Source organism: Cygnus atratus, chromosome 1 (assembly GCF_013377495.2).
Source record: "Cygnus atratus isolate AKBS03 ecotype Queensland, Australia chromosome 1, CAtr_DNAZoo_HiC_assembly, whole genome shotgun sequence".
Lineage (NCBI taxonomy): Eukaryota > Metazoa > Chordata > Aves > Anseriformes > Anatidae > Cygnus > Cygnus atratus.
In genome coordinates, this window is record NC_066362.1 from 33,110,445 (window position 1) to 33,137,261 (window position 26,817).

Genomic DNA, 26,817 nt, shown 5'->3' on the forward strand with positions numbered 1-26,817 from the left:
CATCTCGGGCTCACGGCCTTAGCACACGTACTACCAAGGCAGCTCAGCCTATCTCAGCTTCCTGGGGAACGGAGCAGCAGAGCAAGACTGCAAGGAGATACAGGTGTTTATGGCTCCTCCATAAGACCGGGCAAGGACTCCCATTGTGCATTCGCCATCGGAGCACGTGTGGAAGCATGGAGGGGCAGGCCCTACGTGGTGCTGAGCTGATTAAGGACATGGAGTGTAGGTGCATGTATTATGTGAATCAAAAATAAGTATCATAAAAAGAAACATACCTTGGAATTAAAGATAACATACTTTGGCTTACACATATGCTCATATGCTGAGCTATTTGATAGGATAGGTGATGTTGCATTTAGCTCCAATTCGTAACAGGGAATTTGAAACTTCTTGTAAATAACCTAGGACAAAAGCAGAAAACAGCTGTTAAGAATAATACTAAAAAGCAAATTCTAATTGAATTAAGAAATTCTGAATATGCTATCAAGTGACTAATCCAATGAAGAGACCAAGCTTAACTTACCACTATGAGGAAAAATACCATGCAGCTTAATGAAAATCCACTGGTATAGCCAAGATACCCTGAAATAAATTAAAAAGAAATCTTACACAAGGTTATTTTATTAGCCGTATCTTGCTTTTTAATTCTCTACTTAATGAAGAATTTAAATGCATTATACATTTAATATGTATTACAAGCTTCTGGGCAGGACAAAAGCATTCCTGGTTGGTGTGGGAGCCTTCCACGTTGCAAGCCTCCGGCTTTCAGACAGACCAGGGCTTTGATCTAACCAATGTGACACACACCTTCCTTCCCAAAGGTAATCGTTACAGTAGTTTAACTAATTTTACTTTTGACAGGGGCTGTGGTAATTGAAACATACTTGAAAATGTGAAATTGCAATCAGAACATGACCCAGATTCCCCACTATGCAGAGAAATGTGAGCTTACTATGGGTTAGTTTCTCAAAAGGAAGATCCCAAGAGGAATTCAGTGCCAAAACTTGTTACATGGCTTTAAAACACACATAGTGCACCATCTGGTATCTCTGTGGACTCAAACATATTTGGAAATGTGGTTCTCTATACACACCTTACTTACAAAGCCAACACCTCCAATTAACCCAACCACTGAAAATTTCAATGCTGATAGAAAAATAAGCAATTTTTTATAACCTTACAGTTTGTTTGTGAATATATTTTTACAGGCCACACACAGTAGAGTTGGTCACCTTATGAAATAAACACCCTCTTAACCATATTTTTTAAAATCAATTTCCCCAATTATATGGATGAGGCTGGTTTATACCGAGTTCAACCGCTGTAACAAATTAGACCTTCTTTTTTCCAAGATGCTCAAAACACAGCTTCTTCCTGGACCAGAGAGGCTGCTTAAATTACAATGAGAGCACAATTTTTTTATTATATTTGAGTTGCCAATGTGGCTGTCAGACGCACAATGTCTGGGCTCCTGTATTTTATACTCACAATGGCATTTACATCTTACCTAAGTTCTTAAGGAGACATAAAGGGAGGATGATACCGAACGTCACTATAACAACAAGAATCCGCCCATCCACGTACCATGCCCTGTATAAAACATTAAAAAAGTACTGTGAGCACACCTTAAACCCTCTCTGGTTTTCCTCACACTCAGTCATCCTCTTTGCTGCAATTACATAAGCATCTTCCATATCCTTACACTATGGAAGGAGAGATAGGGGCCACATCTGAACTTTGCAGAGTGCCAGTCATTTGGCATCCAGCTCTTAAAACATGGCACTGCTCTGCCTCAGATGCAGCATTATTGGTGTTCTGTGTGATGTACTTTCACTGCTTTGTTTAGTATGAAAACCTGAGGAAAGGGATCTCTACCTTCTTCTTTGTGCTCTACAATACATCATATAATCCTGTGTAAAGGATATTTATTACTATAAAGAAATACCATCCCTCTACTAAAGAAGCTGGTAAATGTCAAGGAGTGACAACTGGCAGAAATCTAAGTATAATATTCTGCCTTTGTCATATATTAGTATAGGACAATTTTCTTCAGGGGCAAAAAAGTCCTGTAAGATGTTAAAAATGCAAGTAAAAATATATCTTAAACTTGCATTGTTCCCAATATATTTAAGTTTTGCCCTACACTGTAAAAGACAAAACTTGTAATTCTGCACAAAAATCTGGTGTGCAAAGAGAGTAACTACTGATGACTTCACCTTTAATTTCCTATCCATCCTCTTGTCTTTTGCAAAGTTTTCTAGTGTTTTATTAATCCACTGAGATATTCCTGTGATCTACTTAAGGTGTTTTTATAAACATATGCTCAAGACTACCTAGACAATGTTAAATTCTGTAATCTAATCACCAAAATATATTCAACTTACGAAAAAGTTTCTTCTTCTCCCATTAGAAACTTTATGGCAGAAGGCAGCTCATTTTTGACTATGAAGAGATAGCTCAACATTGCTGGTGGAACAAGAGAATCACTTTAGAAAACAGATGACATATTTTGTAGAATAAGTACATAGAAGCATCATGAACATTTTCCCACATCAAATTCTAATGATAGAAGACCGAGAACTGTAACTGACTGTAAAATACCGATCATTCAGTAATACAGCATCTTGAAAGGGCTGCACGCAAAATGCTATTGAGACCAATATGGAGGAGCATGAGGATCCCAAGACATTACAAAGAGAATGGGGAACCTGCCTGGTTAGAAGGCATAACATTTTTAAGATCTTCCCCTATTGTTTGTTTGTTTGTTTTTGTTTTGATTTAACATCCCTCATCTCCTTTACCTCCAACGTTCTGAAGAGATGTAGATCCAAAGACAATCATTTTCCCTGGGGTGCCAAAGACCTGCTCACCAAGCTTTTCATACACCATGCAGCCTGTGTTAAAAGAAATGGGGAGAAAGGTAAAGAATTCACCAGCAAAAGCTGTTGAGTCAAACCGCTTGTGATTCCTTTCCCACTAACCTTTCCTCTGTACAACTATATCTTTCCATTGTTACTAAATAGAAAGCTCTCTTGTAATTGCTAGGGCTGAAACTTATGGAGCAATGTTTTCTTGGTATCTATAAATGCTGTCTTTGGCTACCAATCATTTATGAGACTGAGGCTTTTAACGAGGCTTTTACACCCCCTTAATGAGTCCATCTATACCCCTAGTGGCATTTTAAGTTCTGGCATATTAGCTTTGCAATCTCAATGAGAGAAAGGTTGAAGGCCCTCCCTCCAGACCAAATTCAGTACAGCAGGGACCACAAGCCAGTACTGGCAGCCTGGCCACAACAGACACCAGACTGCAACTCTGTAATTCTGCTTGGTTTGACTAAATGATACAAATGAAGGCAGCCACTAGTTCACAGGATGATTTACAGTTTTTAATGATGATGCCTTAACTTGTGAATTCTCAAATGTGGTATGTTTTTGGTAAAAGCAGGGAACAGTGTCAATTATAACTAAAACTTCATTTTAAGTATCTGTCAAGCTTGAGAAACTCCTCTATTAATTGGATTGTGTTTCTGTTAAATGCTTTTTTTCCTTGGCTGTGATTCAGGCTGAGAAAAAAAAGACTGGATATTGTAAAGATGGTGAGAATCACAAGAACAGAAAGAGAAATACTGCAGATGTTACAGCGAACAGATTATTTTAAAAATGGATCTCATTGTTTGTTTTTCTCTACATTTCCTTATAGCTGACATTTCTTGTTTAAAGCTTGTATAAACAATAACTTTGAGCTTAGTTGTAATGATGTATCAGTGATCCAGCAGCACAGAAACCAGGGCTTAGATTTTGGGAACTAATAGGGCACAAATGTGTCAACAATTAGGTCTTCACACCTAGTTTAAATAAGTAGTTGCTGCCTTTGCACACACTATAATAATAACTCATGTGCATCCAAATTACGTATTAAAATACGACAGTGTTCTTATGCACAGATAATTTTAAAAATATGTCTTCAGAGGTTGTTACTCAAAGAGACTCTTGACTTAGAGCACAAAGCCTCTTTAACACTGTAGATAACTTCTAATTTCTGTGTTTAGAAATGTGTTTTGCTTAGAGTTATACTACTCTCTGTGGCGGAACTGTTTCTTTTTATTTTCTTCTAGGAAAACTCATGAATTTCACACTAGCTGTTAACAACAAGCTGTATTTCCAAGTAAGCTGGCTTACCTGGATAGGCAGAGGTTCATTATATTTCATTTGCAATTGATTTTGTAATGCAAAGAAACTATTTGAGCTGTTCCTTCTAGCTCACTAAAAACATTTCCTTGCAGCAGAATCCACTCGTTGGCTTGATTTTTTTCTCTTTACAGTGATGGTCAGATGTCATTCTCCTTTGCCATGACATACATTATTTTTAATTCTGGGCTTCTGACCCACAATCTTTTAGGACTTTATTTTGTGTCAGCAAAGTGATAGAAACTCTGTCTTTCACAAAGTACCTGGCCTTATTCTGAGCACTTTTTACCTCTTATTCCTTACAAGTCCACTGAAATGGTACAGTAACATCTTAGATTACCTGTTTCCTTTGAACACATCAACAGGAGATATATTGAATAAATAGACAGCAATGTCACGGAAACCAAAAGCAGCCTACAAAAGAATGAAAGATAAAGCTTACTGTAAAAGCAGAGCTCTAACATTGCAATATTTTACACATTGGGTCATATTCCCATTGGTGCCAAGATATTTTTTATAATCTTCTGAGAATGCAAAAAGCCCTATAAACAAGAGTGATTAACAAGCTGGTGCAGTTCCACCAGACCAGAGAGGAGCTATAAAGCCTTGTATGCAGAGGAATTCAACCAAGTAAAACTTAGAAAAAATGCAGCCTGTTACTGAGTTATACCCTTCCTTGTTGAGGGAAGCAAGAATGAAAATGTCTCATCATATAGGAATTAGGATTTAATCAGAGCAGGGATGAGCCAGGTATATTCCTCACTACCCAGTCTAAAGCATTTTTTCTGGAAGCCGAGTAAAAATTTCAGAAGGAAGTCCTCTTTTTAAGGCTTTCCATGCCAGATGCAAGCATCTCTTCCCAAGACACGTGTCACATGCCACCAGAGGGGTGCCTCAATGGCTTTCTATGTGCCTCCCAGTGCCGAAGGAGTGGGAAGGGGAGGGAGGTTAATACCACCCAGAGATGTCTTGCTCCATCCAGCCCTCCACAGGCAAAAAGGACCTGAATGTGAACTCAGCTCGATTAATAATGTGGTCTCTAGCTTCAATTCTGTCCGTGTCCTTGCAATGAGCGATCCCAAGGGTTGGGGCCTCTGGGCTTTAGATGTTAGGCATGGAGACAGCTGAGCCTGCACCTATCCCCTCACCACTCACAGACTGTCTTCTCTTGTGAGTAAAGGCAGAAAGCAAAGGCTTACGCTTCATCCAGGAAGGGACAGGTGTTCCCTCACTGATGTCACTCCCCGTTCTGCCGTGATCCATAGTTTGACTTCGCACATAGAAGAATTGCAGGAAGCAATGACTGAACTGTTTGTGTAGGGAACTTGCTGGCACAAATGATAATTAGTCAGTGCTGGGGGCTAAGCGCATAAAAACACATTTGCGCATTGCTCTATGTCTTTAAGCCAAGCACTGTGTGTGCCTTCCCCTCCGACACTGACACACAAAGACCTGATGATGTTTTCATGATGTGTGTGAAGAGCATTCAGACAATCTGTTGGCAATTCCTCTCTTTATTATGACAACTACCCTTGGGACACTGAGGAAAACAAGCCTAAAATTTAACAGAAAACATGCTGCTGCCACAGATAGGCAGCAACGCATCTTTTTCATAGGAACATGTAGAAGGATCAGGATATGAAGCCTCCTCCCTCCCCTTTTTTACCGTTTTGGACTAGAAACACTTTAGTGCCAAATACCGACCCACTAGTTTCTTAGGGCCGGAGGAGCTGGGAGGTGGTAGAAGGAACTGCTCTTTTGTGGAGAAATGGTTGACAGCAACACCGCGCTTCTCGTACAGCCCAAAGGGTGTTTCTCCTTGGGGAGGTGAGGGGAAAGGAGCTTGCACTGGCTGAGGTCACTCTGCTCCATTTTTTAAAGACTTGCTAAGCCCTGCTGCTGCCCACGTCCCCTCCAGACCCGCTACGCCCCTGTCTGTGTGGACAGGGTGCGTGGTGCTCACAGCCACGGCAGCCAGGCTGAGTCACTCCCAGCCCCAAGTGGCCCTGGCTGCACAAGCCAGCACCAAGTCTATTTTAATATTAAAAGCTCCCGTTCTGCAGGCACTGAGCTCATGGAGTCTTCGCAGCGGTAAAAATAACACTCCCGAGCAGCCAGGTATTTGTCTGATCTGTTGTCCTTAGCTCCCCGTAGGACCCGCATGGAGATGCTTGGCGTTTTCCTTAGCACTGCATGAGGAACTTGTTTGTGTTAGGACTGCGGTGCGGAGAGGGACACTCGTGCCAGAACCGCCCCTTGGAAAGGAAAGGAAACGTCCCTGCCACTCGCCTCGCGCAAATTCAAAACAGAAGCGGGGTAGCTCGTGCTGTTGTCTCAATACTTATTATTTTGCCTACTTTTAAAGCAGTGCTGGCAGCTCTGCAAGCAATCAGCACATGCAAAGCTCACCTCCCCCAACAAATCCAGAATAAACAGTTTAGGGCAGGGGACCGATACAGTGCTAGGAAGAACAAACTGTTCCTGCGACACCGCTGCTGTTTGCTCACAGCTGCCACATTACCAAGCTGGTTCAAACACCTACTGTCCCCAGCCCTCCGTGGAGTCCAGGCTGCAGGGCCTGGGGGGCTTGTGCAGCCCCCTGCCTTCTGCACGGAGCAGCTCTGAACCCCACAAGGCATGGGACGCGGAGGAGTGAGGCAGAGCAGGGCCATGCCACCACAGGTCATCCAGCCTGGTGACAGCTTCCAGCCGGCCTCAGCAGAGGCGGCCGCAGAAAGCAGAGTGAAACTTCATCTGTCGCCTCACACCACACCTCATCCAACAAGCTCCGTGTCTCAGAAGGGTTTTTCAGACCCCATGCACTGTGGGGCTAAGTATGGGCTGAAGGCACCTCACACTTGGGCGGCCCACGTGTCTCTGCAGTGCAATCCATCGCTCTGCGGTAGGTGAAACCACCAGCAGGGTGAGCAACCTATGAGTGCTCCTGCCATTCCTAGCTGGCCTGGCCCTTCTGTATCTCCCCAAGCCTTTTGTGCCATCCTTCTGCAGCAAGAAGGTTTTCTGCCCTTTTTTTTCACACAAGAAAGGACGTTCTTCTTTGGTCTAGGTTGTGGTTACTAAAAATATTAGGATTAAGTTCCTCTGAGTTCCTCAGCTGTTTTGCCTAGAAAGTATGACACTTTACTATGGCAATCAGCTATGCAAATATTATGTGACAGTACATACTCATCATCATATTTATTTTGTACGTCTTATGCCAAGAATATAGGATCTGAACTGATCCTGGTGCAGTGGGTGCACATTTCACACTCAAGTAGCATAAAAATTGTGAGAGTGGAAATCAGGTTGGGTCTGCTTTGTCTGAGCTGAAAATGCTCCTTCAGTTCTTCCTCGTCTGCTTTCTATTTTTCAGAGATGGTGCGAGCCAGTACTGGCAGACAGATGACCTGGACAAAGCAAACTAGAAACTTTCCAGATTTCTGCTGTTCTAGAGCAATGAATGTAAGTGCTTTCTCATGTGCAAAAAGAAATCAAATTCATGCTAGGACTTTGTCTTTTATCACTTGTAAAGCAGAAATGGTTCTAAGATCTGCCTGGGACAGAGACAGCAGAACCATACATTTGTGGGAAAAATGCACTGACTGAAGAGTGTGAGCAAAAATATGAAAATAATGGTCTAGCTTTAACTACGAGTCTATTGCATGGTGAAAGGACAATTTAAAGCAGTTCAATTTTCAGGCATAACTACAGACAGCACATTAAGATGCTGTATCTCCAGGCTTCAAAGGCAAAATCTCTGCTTGTCCGGTCAGAAAGGTCCTGCTAGCTTCCTTACCTTTCATCACAGCAGGCTGATCTATCTCCAAGCCAACAGATCTAAAGTCATTATAAAACTAACAAAAACAATTACCCTCACTTAAACCCACACGGTCTAATTCTGTAGAGAATAATGCTGTTATTTACTATATAAAACCTCTACCCAGCTATCAGCTTTGGTGGTTTTTTGTACAGCTAGGTGGTACGCAGCTATACACTCACTACTCGGACCAAGACTAGCCTAGTTTCCACCACAAGTTGTTTGAAGTTTTGCTAGTGTTCACACCACTTATCTGATCTACTTCACTTATAAGAAAATGCCTTTTTATATCCTTTAGAGCTAATGCATTTCACTTAAACTCTCATGAAAAACTGTTCGCTGAGAGAGAGAGAGAAGAGGATGAGATTACTTATGGAAAACTAAAGCAATTGAGGGTGAAATTGAAGGTGCTCTATAATCTCCTCTTGTAGAGCAGATGTAAAAAGTTACTGTTCTTTAGCTGAGACACTGGTCTCCCAGAAGAGGTAACAAGGCTGAGTAGACGTGACTTTTTTGGTTACAGCAGTTTTTGCAAACCCCAGTCTGTGCCCTCTGAGGTGTGCTTATCAGAGAGCATGGGTGGAGAATCATGAACAGGTTACTATCATATGCAGGTTAAAAAAAGAAAAAAGAAAAAAAATAAATAAATTAATATTAAATATTAAATAAACTCAATCCCTCTGCATAAAATAAAAAAAAGATCTAAATTAGAGTCCATCTACTTTATAGCCTAGCTTAGTTGCAACACAATTATGAGACTGTGTACATTCTTAATGTAAGTCGATTAATTCCTTGGATTATTCCCAGCCATTCCCAACCACAGCAAACTGTACTCTAGCAGCATGGATGTAGCTATGCTGGCATGAAACCTCAGAGCAGATGGCTATACATACCACCTTGGCCATCCATTCTGCTATACGCAGAGCTCATATTATATATTTTCAAAAAAACCCTAAGAAATAACATAAGTTCTAGATTTTTAGGTTCTGACATTCAGGAAATGACACCTCTGTAGAGTGATCTGTAAACTTAATAACCATGTTGAACAGGTCTCAAATATTGTAAATTATTGTATTTCTTCCCTCAATGAACATTTATTACTGGATTCTGCACACAATTCCCAACTGATTTCTTAACAATCACTTTTCACAATGAAATGTCTCATACTGCAAACCAGAATAACACAGTATTCTGTGTCTTACTCATTCATTGGCACTGTTTCATTTTTAAACTATAAAATTCTGTTTTATGAAATGTCTCTTTTTTGGTGGAGTTAAGTACTCTACCTCAACTCTTTTTTATACTCAAATCTTGGCTGTATTTATGTTGGCTAATAAGGACTCTCATATAAGAAACAGAAGAAACTGTGGGAGTGAGATGAAAACACTATACACAACATTTAAAAGAATACAAATATTCTTTTTTCTTGGTCGAAAAAGTGTTATTGCACCATGCTTTGCTGAAAGCTGTAGAGAACCTGTGACACAAGTAAGAAGTAGGTACTATCACACTGCAAGTATTACTACTGAATAAATTTGCTGTTTTCAACGTATGTGTAGTTTGTAGACCATAGGAAAAATCCCTGGCTAGGCTCAGGTCAGTAGTCAACGGCATGGACATAATTTGCTCCAGAAGCACAACTAGTGGCTATTTCCCCCCACCACTTTGACTGAAAAAAAATATGTTTGAAACACTTAGCTAATATGTTCAGGTTTGAATGCTGTACTTGACTATTTGGGTGCATCTTTAGATAGCGAAACAACTGACCATCCACCAGTACTCTGAACTCCAAGCTACTTATACAGGTTGGCGACTTCATGGAGTGAAATAACACAGTGCATTTCAAACGGACCATCAATCACTGCACTCGCACTGCAGAGAGATCAGATCCTCAACCCGCTCACACTTACAAAAAAAGGAGAATTCCTGTGTTGGCCAATGCAAAAGCGAGGCCTAGAATGCCACTGCCCATGATGGCATTGCTGAGGTTGAAGACGGACATTCCCAGAGAAGTCGTTCCTGGAATCTGGAGAAATAGAGGTTCACAGGTCAGCAACAGCTTGGAACAGAGCACAGAAATGCCGTTACACTTCAACTTGCAGGGTATATGATATATCAGATAGAAGTATCTACTGCTGTGGGAGCAAATTAGTAAAAACTGCGAGGTTTGAAAGAAAAAAAAAAGCCACCAAACTTTTTCACAGCTATATTCTGATCGCTGTCCTACAGATTTCCTAAATTCCAGTAAATACGTGGGCAACATACAACTCATACACTTTCAGTTTTAAAATCCATCTCTCACCATGCCTGTGGGACATCTTAAGTACGTGAGTGATATCTTGCGAGGCCATAAGGAACCACCATGGCCTCCTGCCCAGCACAGGCCTAGAGACTTCTCTTTCCTGAACCAGCACTTTTTCAAGACCACGTCTAAAGGCCCCCCCAACGCACAATGTACAGTTCATTTGGACAGAGAAGACCAGCAAGAAGGACTTACATATTCATCACACTTCTTCTTTTCCAGGTGGCTGTTTGTGAGACTTCTTCTGCTTTCTCGGTCCGAAATAAACTTGCTGAAAGAAGTCAGAGGATTTATTTTCAGCAGGAGTGGTTAGGAAATGCGAACAAGTTAATTCTGCGAGCAGCATGTGATTACAAAATACACAATGTATAAAAGCTGTATGCGAAAAGAGGTCAAACACGTAACTATTTAAGGATCCCGATTACGGCTCCCTGCCACCAGCACACACTGTGCCTCAGTAAAGGTACCACTTGTACAAGATCAGAATAGTATTTTAGGGAATGGTATTTTAGGAGATTTTAGGGAATTTTAGGGAATGGTATTTTAGGAGATTTAGTAATGAAAAAGCATCAATTTTGTGGGCAGGAAAGCAATGAATTTGCACAGACGCTAGCAAGACATGCTTCTCCAGGTGTCCTGCAGAGGTGAGGCCACCACTGTCTTAGCGTGATGCTTGCGCCCAGCCTGGCTGCACTCTCTGGGCTTTGGCAATGCCACCACTGATCCATGCAGCACCCTGCAAGTGGGATAAGCCAGAGGGAATGCCACATACAAGCCCTCAGTTGCTGCCATACTGCTGATGTGGCTGGAGTTAAGAGGAGGAAGAGATGCTGCATGCAGCCAGCGCTGGGTGGGACCATCCTGAACCGGGAGACGTGCTCTGCAGGCGGACCTCAGGTTTGGGCTACCATATTGTCATCAAAAAGCCTTTCAAAACTCAGTACTGAATTCACTGTACTGCAAAATTAAACACCTCTGTGCAGGAGAAAATGTGGTAAATGACTTTTCCTTCTTCGCACGTTTGCTTGTTCTGCGTCCCCAGTACATACACACTGAGGATCTCACTGACACCAGAGCAAGATTTGCTTCCTGCCTTTGTCTGTTGGTGTCTCGGGGATTTACGACACTTCTGATTAGGGTGAGCTGCTATTTTCTCCCAGACCCACTCTTCAACAAACAATTTTAGTTTGTATAAAACATTCTTTCAGCTTTTCATCTTTTGAAGGTTTATGCACAATTAAGTCCCTGGCATCTCTGCTAATTTACAGATGGTTCTTGGGCACTGGCTACTGCATCAGCCATCGTACACACTACATACCTAGCCAGAGGCTGCCACCAAGCTTCAGAGGCCCTTTTTGCTGTAGGCAGATTAAGGTGGCTCTTCTTAAATGAAAACAAGCAAACAGTAAGCTGAACACAAAGTTCCCACAGCTGGGAACTTCTGACCAGGGACACACAGCTCAAACTCCGGCTGTGCATTATTTCCATACATCTGAAGGCACTCAGTCTGGTAATGTAATGCTGAATTTATAAATATAGAGCTCTATCAAACTTCCCCACTGCCCTGGTTGTGACCTAATTGCTAGCAATATATGAGAGCACAGCTTCTAAGGATATACTAAGATCATGCTGCTGACTTGGATTCCGCAGCTGACGCACTGAACTCCACGTTTTTAGTATTTTGTTCATCAAACACACCTTGTGCTCATTCGTTAGACATTAAGGCTAAAATCCTTAGAAGCAAGTATCTTTGAAAGTTTGACCTTTCTCTACTACACACACATTTTCAGTTTATCCTTAAATTCGGGCAAAGCTGGCAAGATGTATTTAGTGTTATTGCTGGGTTTTTTTGCAACTTTGAATCCCACCTATCAGTCTGTTTCAATTTGCTCTATATAAATATAAAACAACTATAGGCTTCTCCTGTATTTTTTAAACTATTACCTTCAGAAACTAATTTGCTGTAAAATAGAGATATGGGCCAGGCTCACCAGCCCTAAAGCAGCTGGAATAGATGGCTGATCCTCCCCTACTGTTTTAAGGAGTGAAAAGTAACCACTTCTAAGCTGGAACGATCCAAAATTAACTTTCTGAAGCTCACCGGGAAGGTATTCCACCCTCACGGAATAAAGTTTCAACCCGTCTTCTATAGGTTCAGAGCATGTGGGTTTTCTTCCACGTCTGTTTAAAGCCCATCTCCTGAGCACAGGCAGCTGAGCGTGAGCGGTCTGACAAAGACATTCCAGCTCTCTCTTGAAACACCCTGCAGGCAATTTGTACAGGCAGGAGCACAGAGAAACGTTTTGTCTTTTTTGGATTTCTGAGCGCTGCTTGGAACATCTGTGGGCTTTGCCTCCTTCTTTCAGCCACAGAGGTCATGTGTCATTTCAGATTTCGTTAGAGTTAGGAGAGGAGTTAACTAGTCTGATCCCCCTGCTTCTGCTCATCTGTAGGCATTCAGTCTCTGTTTAATAATCACAAAAGTAACAAATCTGTAGATACTATAATATTATTGCCCCCTGGTATTAAAGTTCAATGAAAACTAGTTTCCTTGGAGAAAACTAGTCTGATAAGGTAAACTGATCCAAAGCGCATTCTTTTGAGTTAGTCGTACATTAAAATAGACCGGATTTGCTGTCCAGCCTGTCATCTCCTCTAACAATGTGGGCAGACCTTCTTGCGAGACACAAAGCACTGTGCCCAGCTTTTTGCAGGGGGCTTCCCAGCCCTGCCTGCCAGCCAGGGGGCCGTGCGCCGCAGCGGGGGGGCTGTGGGGCTGCAGGGGTGTCTGTCTGTCCTGCTGGCTGCGCCCTGGCTGCGGCTGCCTGTGCTGGTGCAGACAGCTCAGCCGGCAAGCCCGGACGAGAAGGCTGCCTCGGGACCACGCTCCGTAGGTGGTACGGACGCACCGTGGGACACCCTACGCTTCCCAGGAATGGAATGTGTTGCTGAACTTAAAAAAAAAAAAATAAGGAGAAAGTAGGGCAAAGGTAGTCCAATAGATTCAGCACGAATTTTCCCAAGATTTGCATTTTTTTATAAAAATTTCATGCTTTTAAAATTTCAGAGTGTCGTTTTTCTGATGGTATATGAAAGGAACACACACTAGAAGACTAACATTTCTTGTTAAACCACGCCATGTGTCTGTTCTGCTTAACAGATTAGAAAAGGAGCTATTCATTGTCACAATGTTGTATATTTGACCTTTATAAATCTGACTGGAATGAAGTGAGTTGACTGCTGCAGATTCTCCCAACCTGCGCAAGTACAGGTGCCACAGAAAGGCACAGTAAGGCAGTCTGTGCCTTCAGTGCCTTGCGATTCCTTGACAAGCACCAAACCCATTTGTGCTGTTTCTTGTCTTCATTTTGAATGCTTAGCCTGAAAAGGCATAACCTGTTCTTGTATGTTTCTGCTTTCCTCATGTCCTTCCTACATCACAGCCAAGCATGTTTATGCAAAACTTTTTTGGTACATTTATAAAACATCCTGGGCAAAAGATAATCAGTTCGTCCTTGTGATGAATGAAGCCTCATGGTTGGCTTGGAAAGAATTTCTTAATCCGATTCTTTTTCTGGCTTGATTTAGTAAAATGTAGAAACTCAGTCTTATTGATAAAGTGATTTTAAAAGGACCATGCTTAACCATGGTCTCAAAATTTAATTTATTGAAGGACTTAAATGAGAAATGTTTGATAAAGGTGATATCCTGGAGCTAACCATTTTGGCTAAGCAGAGTTAAAACCATTTAGCCATCTCAGATACGTTTAAACATAATTAACTTAAAGTGATATTTGACAATGCCTTAAACATTTGTTAGGGAGAGCTGGTTTTGCCAAGCTGACAGAACTCTATCCTCGGGCAGTTTCTTAAACGGAGCTGCAGCGTGAGCGATGGCAAAGGTTTCCAGGGCAAGCAGGAACAAGAAATGCAGAAGAAAACTTGCTCTGGCTTACACTATGGAACTTCGACCAGATCTGGGTACAGCTACCAGCAACCTTGTTAACTGAACAAGGAGGGCTCCTCACTTACGAGTAGCTGCAGACCAGGACAAGCATTCAGCCAGCAGCTTCCTGAGAGCATCATCATAGTTACAAGTTTGCTGAACGGCTTAGTGGATTTGTCCTGCTGTCACACGAAGCAGCAGGTCACCTAAGCACTGATGCATGTCATGTTCAGCGATGGCACAGTTGTGTAGCCAGGATAAATGGTTAAAAGATGGCAAATCCATGCCTGGATTTGCTGCAAGTTCCTTTATAGGCATTCACAGAAAATATTTAACACTTGCATGCAAAGAAAAACCCCTCCCAACACAGCCCCTCCCAAACGACATCCCCTCCCTACATACAACTGCATATATAAACGCATATTCAGGCCCAGAAAATGCTGGAAATCCAAAGGGAACTAGAGAATTCTTTTCCAAGATCAGGAAATATTTGGGGTTTAAATCAGACCTGGAATCAGCTTTTCACTGCTGTATCGTCCCCAAAAGACCCTTAAAACCGTTGCTCTACATTCAGCTTGAAAAATTATGCACTGAGAAAAAAAAAAGAATGGTTCAAAATGAAATACAGAGTGTGAAATCAAGCAAGTTGAAACAACCTAAAAAAAAAAAAGTCAGTTGAAAATTACAGATCTAATCTAAAGCTCAAGTGAAATCAACATAAAAAAGTCCCACTGATTTCGGTGGACTTTGGAGTTTCACAAGGCTTTACACGCTGTGTGTCTGACAGCACAGAAGACGATCTTCTGTACGCCCGTTAACCTCTTATCCCACAGGGACTGGACATTTGCCAACACAGCTGTAGGAAGGGAATAACCACGTCCTCAGGGGATGTGCTTGCCGAGGGGAGCAGAAGGGGGTCCAGGTACCATTAGGGGCGCTTGCAGGAGCAAGGAGTGGCGAGGTGGAGAGCAGCACGAGCACAACGCTACGCACAGGGCACGACAGCAGCGGACAGGATGCATGAGTGAGGAGGTGCCTGGCAAACACCCAGGCAGAGGGGAAATAGCGATGGGATATTTGGTACGACCAAGTGGTGCTCCATGGAGGAAGAAAGTTACCCACAAGAGAAAAGAGAACTGTGGAATATGCTCATCTGCTTGAAAAGCCAGAGCAGGACTTAGAAATTCTGTCTTTCTGATGCTTTCCACACCACGTTTTTCTTCCCTCCTTTGCTTGACCGTGCTCAGACTTGGCCATGCTCACAACACAGCTCCACAAGCACTCACTGAAAGAGGACGGACTAATGGGGTTTCTCCCCCTGCCAGTTACCTGTGGCACCAGCCAAGAGCTCAGCCACCCCTCCTCCTGTCAAGAACATCAATCCTCAGCAGGTTCCGGGGAGCGCCTCCACCGCTGTCAGCTCCTGAGCTCCAGGGGAGCCAACAGGAAAGTCAGCAGGTTCATACAGGAATTGTTTTGTTTTGGCAAAGTCAGAGGGGTTTTTTTCTCTTGCTCTCACTTTTTTTTTTTTTTTTTAACAGAAGTGGTTTGCGTTTCGCCCTGGCACTTTCCATCAAAGCAGTTGCATCAGAAAATTCCTGACCAGCCCTCATCTCCACCAGCGCAGCTGCGCTGTGGTCGCAGCGCTGCAGGGTGCAGCTGGTGGCTGCCCCAGGACTTCCCCGGCCAGGCTGGCTCCAGCCCTGCCCCCTGGGGCTCAGCACTTCAGCAGGAACCTTGGTTGAGAAACAGCTTCGTGCTCTACAGCTTGCAAAACCCAGCCGGGGCACAGCAGCAGATCTCAGCACCTGTTGGATGCTGGTGCCCAGCGGAGACACCTGGCAGATGTGCCATCACATCCCTTCTGTAAATGGCTATCCTGTAGGAAACTCAATGGCCAGTTTTCACCAAAATCGATAAAGAGGTGCGCTCCTTAGCTGGACGTGAGTTAGGTGCAGGTCTCTGTTTGACCAGCCCCTCGCTCTCCCCGCCTTGGGGACAGCCACTGCTGCCAGGTCCGTCCCACCCTGGAGTGAACAGCGAGTGCCAGCCGCACGTGCCACAAGCCTGGGGACAGGGATGTGGCCAGGCAGGTTACAACTGTCACAGTAGGGACCGAAGGTCAACGAAGCGATCTGCCCCATGCTATTCTCTTGGTCGAACTGCATTTATTATTATTACTTCTCCGCTGTGTGCGAGTCGACGTCTCAGAATGTTGGCTTTTTGCTACATTATATGTTTGTGCATTTTATTAGACTAATTTGAAAGATTCGAAACGATGAATAAATTGCCACTCTGTTTGCTTTATCTGCTGTTGCAGCCTATGCCCAACAGATGTCACATATGAAATTCAAATTACATCTTCAAATGGAGCATGACTTGGTGATGAATAATTCAAAACATATACTGAAAATTAGAATGCTGTTTTTAAACAGTGTGTTTCTTAGCACAGGCAGCGTCAATGGAAAAATACTCACCTATTTATCTGGCCATTTTCCACCTCTGTGAAATCATTTGAATCATTGCTGATGTTATCATCTTCAGGGACAGTCATATTCTGCAATTCAGTCAGTTCTAATCCAGCTTTGAACGGCATCCTGGGCGAGGAACTGTACGTATCCAACTGTTTCTCAAAATGTTAGTGTTTGGTTGAGGTCTGGTGGGTAAACTGCAGCCACAGTGTCAGCGACCTAGGTGAAACACAGAAAAAGCCCAAGATGTATGTACACACCAACAGCAAGCAATATGACCAGGAGAATACAGTGAAAAGAGGGACCATGCTACCAACCAATTTGATATTATTAGAAGCACTTCAGGCTGCAACACACATGCATTGCAGAAGAGTAGTGATGTTAAACTCCTCAATGAGATCCTTACAAAATTACCCAGTCCTGACCTTACAAATTTACCCAGTCCCACAACCGACTGCTGAGGATGGTGCTGGTAGTTATAACTGGTGAGCAAACCAATTGTGTTTGTTTTAGAAAGAGACTCACAACCTACGAATTAAGAAATAAAAATGATTTGCTTGCCCAAGGCCCATTTAGGTATTCTGTGTTCATCTTCTGTATGTTCTCGCTGATGCCTTTTACTTAAAAATGTAAAATACCTCACTTCTGTGCTGCTGCTAAGTGGAGGAACAGAGGGACAGAATTATCACAGCGCTCTCCTCTGCTGCTATCTGTACTCCAGGTAGTTGAATGTGTTAAGTTTTTTTGGTAAAGAAGATTTACAGAGGATACTCTGCGTATGGCTGAACGTATTCTGAACAGGGACAGAAACAGGTCCCTAAGCTTACATCTCTTACGTAGAAAGAATAACATACAGCTTGTGCCAAGCAATTATTATTTAGAGATCAGGAGGTCTCTCCACTGACAGATGCGTTGCATAAAAGCAAAAACACCAAAGGCAGATCAAGCAAGGCTGCTACAGACAAATTTCCTTGTCAGAAATGCAAATCAACCGAAAGACCAACGTTTTCCGGAGCCTGACCACTGTCAGCTGAACAACAACTCCTGCGTGATGCTGAGGCACTGGATTGTTATTCAGAAACAAGCTCCCGCACCACAGCTCTCTTAATTCCCATTTCGTGAATGAACGGTCTGCCCTACTGCCAAACAACGATTTGCAATTCACCCTGGGGTACTTGGTGAATGTTCACATACCAGATCCATTTGGGGATATTTTCTCAAACCCCCAGAGCTACCTCAAAACCGTCAAACTACTCACAGGCAACTATGGAAGCAAGAGCATCCCCAATTAACTTTACAGGACCCGATGCTTTGGGCTTGCTTACGGCACCTCCCCAGCGCACGGAGGAGGCCTTTGCAAAGGGGCCCGTTTCCCCAGAAGTGGTTTCTCAGAAATAATTTCATTGTGAAATTTAGACGTGCTCTTAGAAAAGCCCAGGCTCCCCCAGGGCACTTGGTGTACAGACGGAGCAGCTCCATGGGATCAGGGCCTGTCCTCCTGGGTGCTACGATGGTGGCCCACTGCTGACAAATGGCTGCAGGCCGGCAAACGGGGGGTGGCTCTGGCGTTGACATTCTGGAACAGTCTTCGCAGAGGCATAAAACAGTCTACCTATTTTGGAAGGGAAGCGTGATCTTTTTATGAAAGGATAAAGCCATAGGAGGCAGCAGCTGCTGAGGTGGCAAGGGCTGAGCACACTGCATCCTGAAGCTTCTTGTGACCGTGAGTTCCTAAAATAAACAATGCCTTAATAGAAGGGGCAATGTCTGTGCCGAGATCTGTATCTGCTGACATTTTTAAAGCTATGCAGAGGCTCCTCTGAAATTCAAGCAGTGCAACTTTCCCTTTGGGGGCTGTTTTGCATCTCAGTCCCCCAGGAGGATTTTCCCAATCGCCCTGACGCTGCCTGTGCTTAAGAAATTCCACACTGAGTGTGTTCAAAAACAGGTGCTGAAATTCACCCTTCTGTGAGGTAAACAGCGTGCTGGAAAGCAGTCTTCACAGCTCACTGACGTGCAGCTCCTGCTTCTCCTTTCTGCCATGGTGCAGCTCAAACGCTGGGGTCGGACTGACAGGAAAGTGGCTCGTTGGTTCATTTGCATGGAATCTTTGCAATGCAAAACTGATGACTTTTTTGTTTGTTTGTTTGTTTGTTTTAACTAAAGCTCAGATTCGACCAAAAAAAGGATTGAATGAAGATGCAGCAAAATGCCAGTGCAACTTAAGCCAGCTGAAACACTAGCAACAACTTCAGCAGATTCCAGATTTCAGACAGATGAGTGGCTCCTGCAACAGCGTGACAGTATTTTGGAGCCTGTACTAGGTTCTTGCTAAGTTAAGGGAATTACTTAAACAAAACAAAACCCTGAAACCAAAAACATTGTTGAGCAAAATAATTCATTGCACTTTCAAGTATGAGAAAACTTGATCTCAGTGCCAAAACATGAGGGCAGTGAAGAGAGAACCACGGGGCTGGGGACTGAAACTGTCACAGCGTGAACTCACTGCAAGCCTTTGGCCAAGGATAACCACGCCATCCTTAGCACCTCCATCTGTAAAGCTGGGATGACAATAGCGACAATACTGCTCAGTCTGTGAAGTGCTCACAGGTTCAGAGAGAAAGGTGGTATGTGTGATATCCGGAAAAAACCTCTAAGCAAACCTCCAAAATTTTGCAAAGATAACTTTCCTTAGATATATACAGTGCAAACCTTTTGTCAGAGCTAACCACCCTAGGCTCCCTCCACAGTCAGCAGAGTACTACAGGTGGCTGCAGGAATTTCGCCCCCAAAACTCCCATTTTACACTGCAGGCTTTATTTTGCTCATTGTGACGATCAGCACACAGGACCCAAACGACACCAACAGTCCCCAGGGGCAGCGTTCACATCAGCTGCGTTTTCTCCCCACGTGCTGCCTGTCAGCTTTGGGCACTGCCAGAGGACAACTTGCCCAGCCATGCTGAGCTGGAAAGGCAGAGGGAAGGAAGCAAGCCATGCCTCTGGTGTAGGTGCCACTGATGCTGTGGGAAGGAAAAAATAAAAGCTTCAACTAGTAAGAGTCACTATATGTTGATTCTGAGCTGTACTCGAAGAAGGATGTATTTTTACCCGAAGGCGTTTTCATTCAAGCAATGTCATAAGATAAAAGAAAATAAAAATGCTACCTTGGCAAAAAATCCTTGACTGAGCTTGATTATTTAATGTGAATTAAAAATAATCTGAAGAGTAGTTTCAGCAATCCCACTGTGCTTGTTACTCTGCCCACCCTTAAACTTCCCAAACAGAGAAGTTTCAGATATTTGCAGTCAAACCAGACACAGTTTCCAGACACACAGAGTAAATCAGCAAGGGAAAGTAAGAATTCTGCCCTTACTTCAGACTTCCCCACTCACATGGGCAAATAGTTCATTGAAGTATGAATTGCCCTGAGAGAAAACCAGAAAAGGCTAAAGTCACTTCTAAAGGAAGCTCCAGGCCCTCAGTTCAGTAGAAAAAGCTCTGCTGCGGCCTACGAGCTTGGCTTTCTCTTTAGACATCCCATGACATGTCCTGTAAAAACCATTATGGATAATTTACTCATCGTGTGCTCCTTGCAGAAAATGGGAAAGATTACAACTGGTCACAGACTTCAGGAGGAGGACAGTGAGATGACACAGGAAGATAAAACAAGTTTGTTTTCCTCAAGGACACGGAGACCTTCATAAGCCATTAAAACACATTCCAAGAGCTGGGCTCCCTTCTCTGTTGCCTTCTGAAATATCAAAGGAAAAAAACAAATCCTGCTACTCCACTCTTCTGGATTGTCAAAGTTCCACAACAGCAGAAACAGGCTCAAAATGTTTGTATTTGAAAAAATACGGTAATACAGACAATCTAACTTTATTTCTTTTCCTGGCTCAAGCATGAACCCTTTCTAGGCAGTACCTGGAGGAGCTGTAGTATCAGAAAACCCTTTGCTAGAAGCAGCATATCTAACACTAACATCACTACTGGTGGTAATGGTGATGGTGTAACTTACAGGTATTTGTTGTCATACCCTGCAAATGACATCATTCAAAAAGTACCATCTTAGGACGCGCGGCTGCCCAGAAGCTGCCCAGCTATGTGGCAGGGTATGGGAAGGGCCGGACACCATCTTGCCCATCTCTGGGTATGGTTTTCGTCACGTCGACTTGTACCCTCACCACACACTTCATTCATTGCACATTTCCCGCAGTCTTTGGGATGGCAAATATCCAAGACACACTAAGCAATTTTAAGTATGGAATTCGAGACAATTTACTTAAAAGCTGAAATATGACTCAACTTCCTGGCCAGAAGGAGTTTTGCCAATAAAACTTCCTCTTGTTCGGTTAGGAGGTATCAAAATCCAGCACCTGAGTTTCTCACACGCTGTTTCACTCCCGCAAAGCCTGAGATATGATACATCTTTCTTTGCTCGTACCGTTGAAAGTTCTTTCAAAGATAAGCAACGTGACCAGTAAGACTCCATGGATATAAATAATGAAACGCCGAGCCTGAAACTCTGCGTACGGACTATTCGCTTAGATGACAAAAAGCAATAATAGGTTTTAGACGTAGCAGTATCACATTGAAAGGCTGGGAAGCAACCATCTCCTTTCTGTGCAGCATTAGTGACACCTGACATCTGGAACATCAAGTTCCTGTTTTACTCCTAATCTACAGGAAGGACAAAATGGAGAGATGAGAGAAGCGCCACTGAGATAACAAAAGAGCTTGGAAATTAAAAGACTGACTCACATCCACTGAGCAAACATCTGAGGTGCTGAAAATGTCACTGTCTCCAGCTATTTGGTACTGCCCCTCTGCAGCCCTGGGAGTGGGAGGAAGGAAGCGGGTTCACCCCAGCCACCCTGGCTTGTGGGGGCCAAGGAGAGCAACCAAGGTGCCGGCGTGCCCCTGCCACCAGCGGCAACACCGTCAGGCCATGGGAAATGAGGTTGCCAAAAGCCCTCCCAGCTGCAGCAGCTGTTGGCTCGGCGACTGCAAGCTGTCACCTTCCACATCCAGGCTCCTCTTGCAGAGAGCCCCCCAGCACATGGAGAGGGAACAGTTAAAAAAGAAGGTAGCTGGGAGAAACAAGCCAGTGAGAGGAGACTCGACAAGGAAGCTTGGAGAAGGATGCGATGAGAAAGGAGCGATGTGCACAGACGCAGACGCTCAGCCCTCCTCGGCGCTGTGACCTTGCTTCGCAACGGGAAAACGCTCCTGCTCTGCCCCATCGTGCTCTGTGCTGCCCTTCCAGGCTGCAGGAAGGAAGGGAAGAGTCCCCGAATTAAGTCTCGACAGGCTACTCAGCTGATCAAAGGCAGGCAAATCAGAAATCATAAAATCCTAGTCTGATTCACCCAGTGATTCATTACTTCAGGCAAAACACTTAAAGATGAGCCATAAAGGAAAATGGTTTTAAGTACATTTCTGTTCTGAGCCCTTCCCAGTCAATTTAGCAAAGGCATTTGGCAGAGTAATATAGTCACATTTTTTCCTAATTATATTTCTCTGTGAAATCCTCTCAACAGTCTCGGTTTTGCTGAAGAGATCCCAGGACGCACCACCACAAATAAACGAACTCTTGTGTTGCACAGGGGCTGTGCGGTAGGAGTGCTGCAGGATGGGCTACAGCAGGGCAGCAGACGATCAGAATGAATCCACAAGGGCTAAATAGCAGCTTTGAAACTCTTATTTAAAATAAATTTTGTACCACAGAAAGAAGAACTCTGCGTAGGTCCACATGTAACTCACTTTTCCTTTTTTCCTGTTTACGTGTAATTTCTTTACTTCACTTTCCTTGACTGTACAAGACTCAGAGTAGTATTTACCCGATAACCTTACACAAATATTATGAGTTAACTGGAAAAGGGCTGTAAAGCACTTTCAACATGGAAAGTCTGCTATTTTTCCCAAGAGTGGCTGCTCAGGCTTCTTGGATTAGATTAAGGTTACAGCAATAAATACATATCAGAAAGAAAACTTCATTCAGGCTTGAAATATTTACGTATTCCCACAACATCTTGTTTGCCTTTTTAACACAAACTTCTAAAGCAGCAGTAATCGTCACGCTGGGTGCTCAGAAAAAAATGAGAAATAACACAGGGGGAAAGGAGAGGGCAAGGGAGGAAGGAAAGTCCCATTTCTGCTCAGTCACCCCTCTGCCCCCAGTAAAGAACAACCCCCCAAATTAGAAAATCTGGATCAGACAGAGGAGGAGGAGGAGCCTGCAAGCACAGAGCGCCCTTCCTCCCCCTCCAGGCACTAAAACCCTTGTAAAAAGCAGGGTTTGGCCAGGAAGGAGGATCGATCCTCCATGTTCTCCCGCAGGCTGCAGAGAGGCGAGGGAGAGGCCTGGTGCCCGGGGCTCGCATGGCCCAGCAGGCCAGCCCCGCTGCTCCCTGCCACCAGCGGTGAGGCAGGGGGTGCTGCTGCTGCTGCGGCGTGCTCCACTGAACCACGCTCTCTGTGCTGCCTCTTTGGACTAAAAACCTCCAAAAAGGCAAAGTCAAATTGCAGTCATTCGGTGCGACCCCGCTGTAGTCAGCGATGTGCCACCAGGCCGTTGCAGAAGGCCTCTGCTCACCAGGAGTGTGGTGGATCCTAGATCTCTGACAGGTTTCTGCCCGTTGGCCTCAGAGCAATTTGGGAATGGGCTCCCAGCCTGGAAATGATAATTGGTGGTGCTATGTATCCTTCAGCAACAGATGGATTTTCCTTTTAGAGGCTTTTTAAATGAAGTTCATGCTTTGGTGGCGAAGGAAGAAAAAGTTAGATGGAACGGTGCACTTGCTTTCTCCCCTTGTAGCACCCTTACTTCTAAGGTGGTCAGGCTCAGAATATATCTATGTTTCCTTCCAGAGCATGTTCGATCGATCAGAAATGAGCTTTTTCTAATACTTTACCTCTACGACAACAGCTGGCCCCCCTTATTTTGCCTTTCAAGCAACAGAAAAACCCAAGGCCGCCACCGAGAGGGGACGGACACAGCCCGGGATGCCCGCACCCGCTGGCGGAGGTGCCCAGCAGCAGCAGGGCTGTTGGCACGCAGCAGGATCCCTGCTGCGCCTTCCACGAAGCCAGCTGCTGCAAAGGGCTTTCATTTCACTTCCTCCAGTGTCACATAAACAAAGTGCAGTTTTACACACTTCCCCATCGCCTCTTGCACGAGGGGGGCTGGGGGGGAAATTACAGCTACAGGTTGCGTTGCAAACTCGGGGAAACAATGGATCGATACCACTGCCCTACCAGCGAGCTGCAGGTCCATGCACACACGTGTGTATGCACTGTGAGCCGTACGTCCATGCACACACGTGTGTATGTACAAGCTGTACGTCCATGCACACACGTGTGTGTGTACTGCGAGCCGTACGTCCATGCACACACGTGAGCGCATGTACAAGCGTGCATCCAAAGCTGACCCTTTTTTGTCCGCGCCTTGGGCTCGCCAGGAGCACGCAGCGTGGCTGTTCCCCACACACACGCGTGCCCTGGGCCCTGCTGCCCCCTGGGGCCGGGCAGGGCACTGGGGGGCCCCAGCAGGGCTCAGCCCACAACGGGCGGCGGCTGCGGCACACGCGGGGCCAGCAGGGCGGGTAGAAACCCTCATTATTTCAATTTTCTATTATTTTTTAAAATTATTTTGGCGCTGCCAGTGAAAGCTCCCGGCTGCTAACTGCCATTTTACATTTTTTTTCCTTTAACATTTTTGGGTTGAGGCAGCATCCCGGCGCTCCCCCCCCTCGTTTTCCTCTCCCCTCTCCAAGCTCCCCCCTCCGTGTGTGTGTGTATGCGGGGGGGGGGGGGAGATGCCGCATGCCTCCCCCTCCCCAAATCCAAACCTCCAAAAAGGCAAACCTCCAAATGCAAACCTCCCCAAAGGCAAACCTCCCCAAAGGTAAACCCCCAAATGCAAACCTCCCAAATCCAGCCCCCCAAACGCAAACCTCCCCAAACGCAAACCTCCCCTCCTCATTTCCCCCAAGCCGGCCCCGCTCCCTCCGCGCATTTTCCGGGGGTCGGACCCGGCTACGATTTTTCTTTTTTTTTTTTTTTCTTTTTTTTTTTGGGGTGGGGGCCGCTCGCGGTGCAGACAAAGCGCTGCCGGCGGGGGGCCAGGGCCCGGCTCCGCAGCACCGTGCGCGGCGCGGAGACAAAGGCGGCGCGGGGAGCGCGGCCCCGGCCCCCGATTGCATCAGACGCCGCCTTACCTTCCCCGGAGCCGCGGGGACCCCCCCGACGTGCGATGGATCCCCCCCTCTGCCGGCGGCGGCACCCCCGGAGCGAGGATGCGCTAAAGAAATTCAATAAAATAACCTCGGCGGCGCAAGCGGGAGGACCCGGGGAAGGGGGGGGGGTGGGGGTAAGGAATTAAATCGCAGGGCAGAGGACGCAGAGGATGCCGCTCCTCCTCCTCCTCCTCCCGCCGCGGGTGTGTGCATGTGGAGGTGGGCGGGCGGCCGGGAACGCGCAAGGCGCGCCGCCGACACGGCATCGGGGCCGCGCAGGGGACGGGGCCGCGCCGCCAGGTGCCGCGGAGCCCCCCCGGCACCCCTCGCCCGGGGCCCCTCCCGCCGCCGTCCCGCGGTGCAAACTCTTCTTTTTTAATTTTTTTTTTTTTTTTTTTACACGAAAACCCGGGGTTTGCTCGCTTTTTGCAGCTCCGCGGCTGGCTCAAAGGAGAGCCCCTTCTGGCAAGGAGGCCGCATTTTTTTTTTTCAATTTAATTTAATTAATTAATTAATTAATTTTATTTATTTATTTATTTATTTTGGTGGAGTCTTCCCCGAAATGGCCACGGAAGGTCTGGCACCAGCACGTTGCCAGTTTCCTGTTTCGTCATGCAAGATGCATGGGCTGCAAGCGCTGCGATTCGCGTGCGGGGTCACAGCGTCTTCAGCTGGGGCGAGAGACATTTTACAGAGGTACAGGGGGATTTGATGTGCGGACGATTTGCTGTAGCTTATTTCTGGAGTTACATCCATAAAGTACCATAGGAGCCTTCCAGCGAGGAAGGAGAACTTAGGAACGAACCTGAAGCAAGATGGCATTAAGGCTGGCGGGGTGACACCGCAGTCCCTGCCCTCACCCCATGCAGCACCGGCTCACACAGGACATCTCAACGCAAGGAGCAGATGCTGGTGTGCGTGGCTTTGGGGCTGTTAACCCGGCAGCCCGCTGGGGAGCTCCCATGGCTGCTCCACCCGCAGCATCACGGGCTGCATACTCTGGGACATCCCCTCCAGGGGCCCCTAAATGTCAGGCCAGAAAGGCAGATGTCATACGTGAAGATCTGTGGTTTTCAAATCATTGGTTTTGCATGTTGGAGCTGGATTCTCTTTATGGTGCTTGTAGAGCATTTTAGTTTTCCTCACTAGGATCGTTCTTTGGGTGTAAAGCAAACCATGAAGCAACCCCACTGCGCCCCACGAGGATGAGAGCCATGCACCCCCCTGGCAGTGAAACAGGCGAGAGGAGGAGTGAGCTGCCCAGAGTTGGTGAGCCCAGGGCTGCTATTTTGACTCTTCCTCCCCTGAATGAATCACTCCCAGGCAGCCCCATAGAAATTTCAGACCGACAAAGGACGTGGGGTTGCATCCAAGTCAGGTACTTGCCTCCGGATCCAGCCCTGTGGGCACAGCACCAGGCCGTGCCAAAAACAGGTAAGAAAGTACGTGCCACTCAGACTTAGTTACCTTTAAACCTCTCCAATTACTAAAGAAAAGGATATATTATATAGTGTGTGTGTTCAGGTGGTACCCACGTAGGCAATAGGACGACAAATCTTCGTTTCTCTGAAACAAAATGTGCATCAGATGGAGTATCAGATGAATGGTGCTTGGCTCCATGCACAGTTCCCACCTTTCATTTTATACCTATGCAGACAGGCGTTTTCTGCCTTTCAGATAATTTGGTTCTTACCTTGTCATGCATATTTTTAGAACCAAGGTAACTATCTTTGTAGAAGTTGGAAAGAATCTTTTTAGCATATCTTAACACAGCTCATCAAGAACAACAGCACTTCTCAGAAATTAAAAGTATTTTACAGTACACTTTACTTTACACTTTTAATATTTCA

The 26,817-nt window shown here is 45.2% G+C and overlaps 1 protein-coding gene across 3 annotated transcripts in view; it reads right to left on the bottom strand.

Moving 5' to 3' along the window:
• SLC38A1 (solute carrier family 38 member 1) overlaps window positions 1-25,306 on the bottom strand; it is a 41,125-nt gene extending 15,819 nt beyond the window's left edge. The window contains exons 1-10 of one of the 3 annotated variants that reach the window (XR_007707954.1): window positions 24,950-25,154; window positions 16,735-16,947; window positions 10,508-10,583; window positions 9,921-10,036; window positions 4,534-4,607; window positions 2,805-2,897; window positions 2,388-2,469; window positions 1,511-1,593; window positions 527-585; window positions 279-404 (exon numbers count right to left, since the gene is read on the bottom strand). Coding sequence is in view for 1 of the 3 variants with exons in the window: in XM_035543888.1 (XP_035399781.1) it covers window positions 279-404; window positions 527-585; window positions 1,511-1,593; window positions 2,388-2,469; window positions 2,805-2,897; window positions 4,534-4,607; window positions 9,921-10,036; window positions 10,508-10,583; window positions 16,735-16,853 (828 nt within the window). In the remaining 2 variants the exon portion in view is untranslated. Of the gene's footprint in view, window positions 1-278; window positions 405-526; window positions 586-1,510; window positions 1,594-2,387; window positions 2,470-2,804; window positions 2,898-4,533; window positions 4,608-9,920; window positions 10,037-10,507; window positions 10,584-16,734; window positions 16,948-24,949 lie in introns of all 3 variants that reach the window. The other 2 variants (XR_004778195.1, XM_035543888.1) reach the window with 2 other exon arrangements.
• Between the last annotated feature and the right edge of the window lie 1,511 nt (window positions 25,307-26,817).